The sequence below is a fragment of the Tursiops truncatus genome, chromosome X (assembly GCF_011762595.2).
Source record: "Tursiops truncatus isolate mTurTru1 chromosome X, mTurTru1.mat.Y, whole genome shotgun sequence".
NCBI lineage: Eukaryota > Metazoa > Chordata > Mammalia > Artiodactyla > Delphinidae > Tursiops > Tursiops truncatus.
Genome location: NC_047055.1, coordinates 105,439,869 through 105,450,935, shown reverse-complemented (window position 1 = coordinate 105,450,935; position 11,067 = coordinate 105,439,869). Strand labels below are relative to the sequence as shown.

General features: G+C 49.2%; 1 protein-coding gene across 1 annotated transcript; it reads right to left on the bottom strand.

Moving 5' to 3' along the window:
- Positions 1–9,222: 9,222 nt before the first annotated feature.
- LOC117310225 (melanoma-associated antigen B4-like) lies at positions 9,223–10,332 on the bottom strand. Its single transcript, XM_033849328.1, has one exon. It carries the CDS (start codon positions 10,330–10,332, stop codon positions 9,223–9,225), a length of 1,110 nt encoding a protein of 369 aa, XP_033705219.1.
- Between the last annotated feature and the right edge of the window lie 735 nt (positions 10,333–11,067).

Here is an 11,067-nt window from a genome sequence, read left to right as displayed (position 1 = left end):
CTGCAGGTAGGTATTGTCAGAATTGAATTGAATTGTAGGATACTCAGCTGGTGGTAGAGAATTGGTTTGTGTGAGCAAAACAAAACAAAACAAAAAGCCCATACATTTGGTGTCAACAGGCTTGAGAATAGAAGTGTAGAGACAAATATTCTTTCCCTTTAGAAATGCATTTTCTCCTTTCTCTGTTAGTGCAGTGATTTCCAACTGTCAGTATTTTCTAATATGATATCTTTGTGTTCCTTAGTCATAGCCCATTTCTTCATTTAATCACATGGTTATGTGTGAGTATCCTTTTATTGGGGCATTCTTATCTGGACTTTGTATCAAGGAGGGCTACCCTATTAAAATGGTTGATCCGTTTTCTATCTTTTTGTATGGTTTGGAAGAATTCAAATAAGGTGGTGATTAGTTTTTCCCTGATCATTTGGTGTGAGGGGGCTCCAAACCTGGATTGTCCTGGAACATTTTGATGGTGCTCTGGGTTTGGACTACGTTTTCACTTTAGTGATTTATAGTTTGCTAAAAATTGTTCCGTTTTACTTGGGTTTTCAAGTTTAAAGGCATGATATTTATAATAAAAACAATCATATACAACATTACAGAGAATAAAATAATGAACCCAAAATACCTGGAACTCAGCATCAAGGATCCTCCATAATTGTAGGAAACAGCTTGTTCAGATTAAGGCTTATTGATTTACCAGTTTGTTTATTGGCAAGTTCACTCCTGAGACCTAGCTGTGTGCTTCCATTAGGAGATACATAGTGTCTGTTTTCTGCTTCCTGGTGGTATTGACAGGTAGTGAGGATCTTCACCCTTATCCATTAATCCATTAGGGGCTGTAGAATGGTAATTCTCTCATTCTATCTGATTCTATCATTCCATTGATTTTACATACATACATATACCTATATATTATATATATTATATGTATAGTGGGATCAATCAATCTATTGATTGTATTATATATAATATTAAAAATATAACTCATTGATGTATATCCACATAACATTTTAAAGTGAATAATTCAGTGGCATTACTGCATTCACAATGTTGTACAATCACCGCCTCTATCTTGTTCCAAACATATTCCTCATTCCAAAAGGTAACTGCTACCCGAAAACTGGGTTTGCCTCTTGGTGGGTGTCGAGCCAAATACACAACCAAGTCAAAGAGCAGGAGAAGGAAGGATTTATTACTTGCAGCAAGGAAGGAGAACCCTGGGGATCTTCCCCAAAGCAGTGTTTCCCTGGACAGCAGAACTGGGGAAGTTTCAAGCTAAGGGTACATGCATATTCATGAAGGGGCTTGAGCAGAGGAGAATTCAGCCTAGATTTGGGACAAAGGTCAACAGAGTCCTAGCTTTATAGGGGTTTGAAGTCACAAGGGTCAGAGAAGTTTACCGTCTTCATTCCTTCAGTTCCAGTTGATCTGGTGGTGGTTGATCATTGGAGGGGGGTTTGAATTCTGCAGAACAGCTGAAGATTGTGCTTCAGGCTAATCTTTACCCTTGAAAAGACTGAGAGTCTTAACAACTGATTTATTACCTTTGCTTCTGTTACTACTCCTGCCTGATAACACTCTTTTGTCGCCGCATTCTTTAATTCCCTTAAGATCATTATTACAGAGGTGTGTTCAAGGGCAAACATTGTCTCCAGGCTTAGATCACAAAATGGCTTAGGCCAAAAATTGGCTTCTCTTATGTCAAGAAAGCCATACCTGGTTCTCTTTCTCCAGGGACCGCCTATCCTATCTGCTTACATAATCTCTTACCCTTCAAAAAGTTACTTCCCTTTCATACCTCTCCCTAGCCCCAGACAACCATCAATCTGCTTTCTGTCTCTATGAATTTGCTTATCCTGGACAATTCATGTAAATGGTGTCATATAATATGTGACCTTTTGTTTCTGACTCCTTTCATTTATCATTTATCATAATGTCTCCAAGGTTCATCCATGGTCTCTCAGTTATCCGTACTTCATTCCTTTTCATGACTGAATAATATTCCATTGTAAGAATATACCACATTTTCTTTGTCCGTTCATTCAGTGATGGAAATTTTGGGTTGTTTGCATTTTTTGGCTTTTATGAATAATGCTTCTTTGAATATTTGGGTACAAAGATTTGTTTGAATACAGTTTTTAAGTTATTTTGGTTATATACCTAGGAATGGAATTGCTGGGTCATACGGTAATTCTTTGTTTAAATTTCAGGAACTACCAAACTGTTTTCCAAAGAGGCTGAACCATTTGACATTCTTACCAGCAATGTATGAGGGATCCAATTTCTTCATATCCTCGCAAACACTTGTTATTTTCCATTTTTATAACCAACCTAGTGAAATGGTATCCCACTGTGTGTTTTTTGTATACATTTCCCTAGTGACTAATGATATTGAGCATCTTTTCATGTACTGTTTGGCCACTGGTATACCCTCTTTGTAGAAATGTCTATTCAGGTCCTCATCTCCAACTTATGAGGGAGGCTTTGGATATTGACCTCCTAGGTAAGCTCACTCATTGGTGTATTTATTCAGAGGCCAGTCTCAACACACCATTAACAGATTCCAGAGTTGGACTTGAGGGCACACTGGGGAAGTCTCAGGAGAAAGGAGCTCTAACGTGGGAAAGTGCTGGAGCTGAACACACGTGCTGGGACCAGGGCAGTGAGCTTTCAAGGAACCCTGGCACGAGGGGCAGGAGGACTCTAGATAAATGAAGCCCACAGACAATCCCCAAATTACGGTTTATTCTTGTATTAACCTTCCTTCATCAGGACTGTTTATAGTCCTTTGGCTACAGGGTTTTTTGTTTGCTTGCTTGCTTTTTATTTTTTAAATTGCCTGAAATACAGTTTGAAGTAGTGAGGAGACAAGTGAATTAAAGGATACTAGGTCTGCCTCAGGCCGGGAAGAGTGGAACAGTGTGGCCTCTAGACGAATTCAGACCAAGGGTCTATTCCCAGCTCTGTCACAAGTCTTGTGAACTTGAGAAAATTGCAAGTTCATCATCTGCAAAGTGAGTCTGATAAGCCCTATCTTGTCGAGCTGTTGTAATATACGTGATGTTTGTAAAGCACTTGCAACAATGGTCTTTCAAGAATGGCATTTATTACTACGATAACTATGACCGCAGACCATAATACCAACTCTTTGGGATTTTTTTCTTTAATCTCATGAGATGTCAGAAAATACGATACGCAGCACCTTTGGAACGAACAAAACTGCTTAGACCGTGAAACTATGTAAAACTTCCCCATTTGTAAATATGTCATTTGAGTGTAGAGGAATCTCTCCCAGCTGGATGCTACTCAGAGGTTCTAGAATTTGCGTCAAGGACCAACAACTTCCCTCCCAGGTGCCTTTTCATCCAAACCACCCCTAGTTTCATTATAATTTCACCACCACCAAAAATTGTAGCCTTCCTTTGGAGTTCCCCAGATTACACTTAAGGTAAGTAGTAGAACATCCCTTTAAGGGAGTGGCCTCTGGCCCTTTGACCCCAGTGCAAAGAGTGCTATCACAGTGGCTTCTTGACATCTCACTTCAAGGAAGTGTCATCCTTGTTTCTCAGAAACTCCCTGGAGGCGATGGGATTAAAACACCTAGTTTGTGCACTGTGTTCACCTGCACTGGGACAGGAACGCGGAAGCCATTTTATTCCTGCCCCGGGTGGAGATTCTCTCTGTTTTACCCACAGTCGCAAAGTAAAAATTCAGGGTAAGCTTCCATTCCAGTCTTGAGTCTGTCAACTCTGAGGCCCACCATCTAAGGGTCCCACCCTCCCCCACCACAATTCACTCAGCCTCATTTAGCCCACCATCCCGCCTAACTTAAAATCACCTCCTCAAGGGAACTGCAGTGTCCCAAAGCTCCAGGCTTCCTTGCTTCAGAGCATTTACACTTGACTGCTCTCGTCTGGAACCTCCTCTCTTTCTCACCCCTTGTTGTAACTTGCCATTTATTTAGGTCTCAGAGTGTGTCTCACCATCTTGACATGGCAGCAGCTCCTAGGCTCCGAAGGTCTATGAACAGTGGCTCAGTCTTCTTTTTCTTCCCATCCCCAGTTGTGCCACGGAGCCTTCCAAAGAGTAGCTGCTCAATTAATGGTTGGGAATAAGAGTGGCAACGATAAGGATGTCTACTTTATTATTGTTTAATTTCTCTCACAATCTTGAGTAATCTAAGAAAACATCTTTCAGGTTTACAAAAAGAAGCACTAAAAGAATAAAACAAACCAAAAATGTACCACCATGTACGCTTTTTCTTTCCTTTTTTTTACTTGACCCACATGATTTTACTGCCGAGTCTATTCACAGTTCCATGGAAATCCCTCTTCCATTGCTGTGTTTTCTTGTTCTAGGTCATAAAAAAAAAATGGAAGGTTTTTAAATTTGTTTTATGAAATATGAAAACTTTAACTTGTACCTGATAAAAGTAATGAATATGCGATCCATACTGTCACCGGCAGAATGGCGATTTCCTGGGCTCTTGCCCTCCCAAAGAGGAAGAATTCAGTCGAGAGGCGTAGAGCAGTTTTAAGCAGCAAGAGTTCAGTTAAGCAGAGCAAAGGTACGCTCCCGAGAAAGCAGGAGAGCGGGCTGTCTGGAAACCAGAAGCAGCCCCGCGATGGGGTAGGGCTGTGTTTTGTAGAGTGGTGGTCCCTCCCTGTGTCCTGTGTTATTTGACTGACAAATCGATCGACAGCTTTAGGCTATATAACTTTCCTGCTAGTATGCAGGCACTTACCCATAAGCACCCAAGCAGAACCCATGGGGTGGGGCGGGGAAGCAAAAGCCGCAATGCTAAGTTATTACAAGTGAGGCGTAATGAACCCTGGGTTACCTTGAGTCACCTTGTAGGTCTTGGTGCGCCTGCGTCAACCTGTGCTGGCGGTTTTGTCTTGCTTGGTCCTGGTATGGCTGGAAACCTAGCAGTGGTCCTTGACCACGAGAGGGAGGATCTCTGGGCATGCTGCAACCACCAGTGTCCAGGTAGGGGAGGGAAAGGCGAACCGTCCAGGATGGGGCAGGCCCGCTCGTGTGTGACTCGCTCTCCTCACCTTGGCTCTGGGCACCCTCTTCAGATCCTGGGCATGAAACCCCTGCATCACGAGAGCTCGTGGCTGGGTCTCCCTGAGGCTCCTGGCGAGTGCCAGCAGCAGGGGAGCTCGGGGGAGTACCCCGAGAAACAGAAGCGGGGGAGGGGGGCGACTCTTCTATCTCTTCTGCCGCCGCCGCCGCCTCAGTGACCTGGGAACCCTTGAGACTCTGAGTCTCCTCCCGGGCCTGGTGGCGTTTCTCGCGGGCGAGGCATGATGACACAGGTCAGGGCCAGCAGGCGGGAGTGTGCGCAGGAAGGCAGGCAACGAGGGCACCTGGGGGAGGGACAAGGAGATGCTGTGAGCACCTTCAGCGGGGAGATTCCTCCCTGGCTTTAACCAAGGCCGCCTCTGCAGGGTCCTGGAGGGCACTGCCCGAGGACCCACAGGGCTCCTGTTCTCCTGCTCAGCCTGTCCCCTGAGACCCCTGTGGAGGACGGTACAGTGAGCCTTGGGCTACAGGCTGCCAGCCTACCTGAGTGTCACTGGGGTGACAGAAGGGGCTGCCAGTGGGACCTTCCGTGCTCTAGGGCGGGGAGTCTGCTCAGTTCATCTTCAGGATCTTTAGGTGGACGGCAGCCAGGGCCTGGGCTTCCTCCCCTCCGTTGCTCTGCCGTTGACACCTCAGTGGTCCCGGGGACCCATGAGGAGGAAGTGAGTGGTGGCCCAGCTCACCGGCCTGACAGGGGGAGCACCGTGCTGACAGCTCTGTGGAGTCCTTTCTATCCTGGGATCACTGGGTCCTCAGTCCCTATTCAGTGCTCTCAGCTGGCTTCACGTAGGGCCTGGGACCCACCCTTCTGCCCTCTGATGGCTTTACCTTCAGGCTAAGGGTCTCACCTCCCTTAGACCTGATGTAAAGGAGCCTCGGCCCGACTGCCCTGTCCTGCGCCTTCAAGTGCTGAAAGCAGGGGCAAGGCTAGACTCTTTGTCGTCCCCACAGCTCAGCGGGTGGGGCATGTTCCCCTTAGTCGTCACTCAGGGTTCTCAGTTTGACTCCTGGGAAGGCCTGTGGCTCCTGTCTCTTTACCTGAGGACATGTGCTCATAGAAAGGCCCACCGCTCTCTGAGAGCCAACAGAAGAAAGTGAGGGTAGCCTGATGTCCCACGTCTACCTGTGGTCTCTGAAGGCAGGAAGCCGGGGCCGGCAGATCCAGGCCTTATTATGCTTGGCCGCGCCGGTCCTCACTCAGGCCCTTCCTCAGTTTGACTCCTGGGAAGACCTATATTTCTCCCTCTCTTCACCTATTACCGTCCCCACTTCTCTGTCACCCTGGGAGGAGTTAAGGGTTGCCTCTGCTCGGCCTGACATCTCTCCAGGCGTCTCCCAGGACTGACAGCAGGGGAGAGATGATGTGCTGCCCCCATTGTTATGGTTTTCATGCTCCACTCCAGCCTTAGGTCCTCACCCCAACTCCTAGCACAACCTGGAAATTTCCCCTGTGCTGAGTCACCAGCCTCGGAGCAAAGTCCTCACCACCCTGAGTCCCCAGAAGCAGAAGTCAGAGTAGGCCACGTGCAGCCACAGCTATTTCTGAGGGGCTTCTGAGGACTAACACAGAGGGCAAGATTCCCCGGGCTCCGCTCTTCTGGGGTTTGTGACCTCAATAGTCCTCACTCTGTCAGGATCTGGGACTCTTCCGTCTACCGACCTGAGTCCTCCAGAACCGGAGGCAAGTGGGTGACACATGGAACTACCCCTGCCTGGGGCTTCCCCGGGCCGAAAGGGTGGTGGGGCTATGCGTTTGTTCCTGTCTCTTTTCGGTTGTGCGTTCCCCTTGGTCCTCACTTGGAGTCCTTACGCTGGCTCTTCCCGTGACCTAGAGAGGCCTGTGCTCTCATACCACAGCCTTTACTTCCCTGAGACCACCTAGGAGGATGTGAGGGTTGCCTCACGTGGGCATGACTGCCTGTGGTCACTCATGGCCGACAGTAAGGGAGGGATTCTGTGGCGTCCCCGCTTTTATGATTTGGGTGGTTCCCTCAGTCCTCATGGTCCTCTGCTCGACTCTTGGCATGACCTGGAATTCCTCCCTGTGCTCCCCTGAGGCTGGCCCCTGGGACCAAGTGCCTCATCTACCTGAGACGCTCTAAAAGGAAAGGCGTGGGGCGCATCATGCCAACATTCCTGGATTTGCCAAGGGGAGGTATCCAGTGGCAGGGCTCTGCTCTAGGTGGAGTCCCTTTATCCTCATTTAGAGTCACTAGATTTCCAGTCTCTACTGAGTGAGGCTGTTCCCCATAGACCAAGGCCCTCGCCTCCCCGAGACCACCCCCAGTGGAAAGAGGGGGCAGGTCAGCCAGAAAGCTTTGTCCTGGGCCTCCTGGGGCTGACCTCAGGGGCGGGACTCTGCATTCTCCTCTGTTCTGGAGTGAGTGGTCCTCTTGCTCCTCATTCAGGGTCCTCATCGTGATGCCTGACCAGACCCAGGACTCCACCCTCCACTCCCCTGAAGCTGTGCTCCTCAGCACAAAGGCATTACCTTCTTGGGAATTCTGAATTGGAAGTCAGGATGAACCAGATCTGTCCAAAGCTGTTGGGGTCTTCTGAGGAGCAGGACTTTACAAGGCCCCACTCTTCTGGAGTCAGTGGCCCCTCAGTCCTAACTCAGGTTTCTTACCTTGACTTCAGGTAGCATATGGGACTCCACCCTCCCTACTGTCTGTCTGCCAGCCTCAGGCCAAGGCTTTCACCTTCCTGAGACACCAGAAGGGGAGGTAAGAGACCTATTCCCTGGCTACCCCTCCCAGGGGCCTCTGTGTGGTCCCCTTTGTTATGGGGAGTCCACTCATCGGCACCCAGTGTCCTCACCCTGAAGCAAACTAAGGCCTGTTAGGATCTCCTACTTGGGCAGAATTGGAGATGCTGCCACAAGACCAAGGAACTCACCTCCCTGAGAACCTCTCCACCCTTGCCCCGGAGGAAAAGAAGGGGTACCTTCAGACAGACAGCTCTGCGCATGGCCACACAAGGGAGAAAGCAGGGTAGACTTTGTGGGGCCCCCTTCTGTTCTAAGGTCCTCACCTTGAGTAACTATCAGAGGCTGGGACTCCTCCCTCCACTGACCTGAGGACACAGCTCTTAAACCAAGGCTTTTATGTCCCTGAGAAACTTGAAGAGTGAATGAGGAGATGCTGATCTTTTCAGGGTATCTGACATTGCATATGTAGAAGACCCCATTGTCACCAAAAATTTTTCTTTTTATTCATACCATTCACTTATTCAGCGTTACTGTATTCCAAAACAGTGCTTTGGGAACAGGGCCCCTTTTATCCCATGAGATACATTTTGGAGTGGTGAGAAGAAAAATGAATTAAAAGACGTAAGGTCTGGCTTAGGCTGGGAGGAGTGGAAGAGTGTAGGCTCTAGACTATTCCAGACCAGGGGACTAGACCCAGCAAGGTCACTTAATCAGTCTTGTGAACTTGAGACACCTGCAAGTTATTCACCTGTAAAGGGAGTCTGCTAAATCCTATCCTGCGTGAATGTTGGAATGTTATGTACTACATGTAAAGCAGTGGCATACTCATTAAGCAATATTGGGTTTTTGATGAATGGCAGTTATGATATGATTATTATGAACCCCAAAGTACCACCCTCCCATCAGAGTTTATTTTTAATCCAGTAGGTAGCAGAGAATATGCAGTGCACTAGGGCAAAAGAAACAAATACTCACAAATGAGCTAAATCAAAGTATCTTTTATTTCTACCAAAAGAAAGTTTAAACGAAGTAAGGCAAACCACGAGTTAAATGGCTTTTACTCTCTGTTTTCTCCATTTTTTGTTTCTAAATATTTTCTGTGGTCGCCTTTCACATTTCCATGAAAATCTCTATTGCAGTGCCATGTTTTCTACTTCTGGATCATACAGAAAATATAGATGGTTCGTTTTTCTGTTACATATACCAAAACTGTAACTTTAGAACTCTTTAAACAGCAATAAATATGCAAGCAATGTCATTCACGAATTCATATTCTTAAGAAAACACACTATCTATTATAAGAAAAAAAATTTGAAAAAACCTAAACCAATCAATCAATAATATATAGAAGTTACTAGTTTAAAACAGGAAGATAAATAAGATCTATACTTTGTTCCCTCCACCCCTACTACTACTCTGCACTATTTAGGAGCCTGACTGCTCTCTTCCAAAACAAAGTAAGCAATCTGCCCGCGGCCTCCCCCACTACATTTGGGGCAGATGTGGACCTTGGCCCTGGAAGGGGCTCTGCCCGCAGCAACAGCTGCAGCCCTGGCCGCGACTCTCACTCTTGCTCTCTCTTCTTCATCTTTCAGAGCCTCCTCATAGAGATCTGGTAAGGCACTGGGGACGGTACCAATGATCTTGGCCACAAACTCCAGCACTTTCATCTTGCTGGTTTCAGCGTGGGCTCTCGGGCCCCACAGGAACTCATAGCGCGGAGGATCGCTGTCGGGCACCTGGCAGTAGGTGAGGTACTTCTGCATCACGAAATCTTTCCTGATGAACCTACTGGGCTCCCCAAAGATCAAGTGCCTCCTCCCAGCATAGAAACCCAACGCATTGAGGAATTCCCAGAGCTCCACTTCGGTGGCACGGTTGCCCTTCGTGAAGATCGCGCCCAGGACAGTCATCAGGAGACCGGAAGTGGGCAGCCCCGACTCATCACTTGGACTTCCCTCGCTGGGGAGGGCCATCTTGCTGATGAGGGCGTAGGAGTGATTGCTGGGGTCAACATCCTTCACCTCGAGGCCAAAGACCACCTCCATGATCTCAGAGGCTCTGCTGAGGATCTCAGGGAAGTGCTTCTGGTACTTCCTGTTGATAGCCTTCAGCAGTGCTGCGTGCGGGATGGGCTCCTTCGTCTTGTACTTCTCAAGCAGGAACTGCACCAACTTTCTGACCTTCCTGGTCAGAGGATCTCTGCAACTGCTGTGAATGGAAGGTGCTGCCTGGGAGGTACCTGCACTTTTCTCATCTTGGCTCTGGGCACCCTCTTCAGATCCTGGGCATGAAACCCCTGCATCACGAGAGCTCGTGGCTGGGGCTCCCTGAGGCTCCTGGCGAGTGCCAGCAGCAGGGGAGCTCGGGGGAGTGCCCGGAGAAACAGAAGCGGGGGAGGAGGGCGACTCTTCCATCTCTTCTGCCGCCGCCGCCTCAGTGGCCTGGGCACCCTTGAGACTCTGAGTCTCCCCCCGGGCCTGGTGGCGTTTCTCGCGGGCACGGCGCTTGCTCTTCCGGCCCCGAGGCATGATGACACAGGTCAGGGCCAGCAGGCGGGAGTGTGCGCAGGAAGGCAGGCAACGAGGGCACCTGGGGGAGGGACAAGGAGATGCTGTGAGCACCTTCAGCGGGGAGATTCCTCCCTGGCTTTAACCAAGGCCGCCTCTGCAGGGTCCTGGAGGGCACTGCCCGAGGACCCACAGGGCTCCTGTTCTCCTGCTCAGCCTGTCCCCTGAGACCCCTGTGGCGGACGGTAGAGTGAGCCTTGGGCCACAGCCAGCCAGCCCTGCCTGGGCGGTACGGGGGTGACAGTGGGGGCTGGCAGGGGAGGTAGGTCCCCACGGTTCCCATTCAGAGTCAGGATGACAGTTGTTGCCAAGATCCCCACCCCCAACCCCTCCCCTCTGCTGCTCTGAAGTTGACACCACCATCTTCCACGACACCCAGGAGGAGGAAAGGCGGGAGCGTTCAGCCCACCACCGAAGGGTCCTGGGACCCTCCCTTCTGCTGCCTGGTGGCTGCCCCTTCAGAACAAAGCTCTAACCTCCCTCGGACCTGGCAGAGGAAAGTACGGGCAGTCTCAGCCTGACAGTCCTTTCTTGGGAGTCTAAGGGTTGACAGGAGGGGACGGGCCATATTCTCTCTTGTCCCTTCTCTTCGGGGTGGGTGACTCCCTCAGTCCTCACTCGGGATCCTCCCTGGACGGCCGGTGCAGCCTGGAGCTCCTCTCTTGCCCCGAGGGCCATCTGCTCGCACCAGTGCCG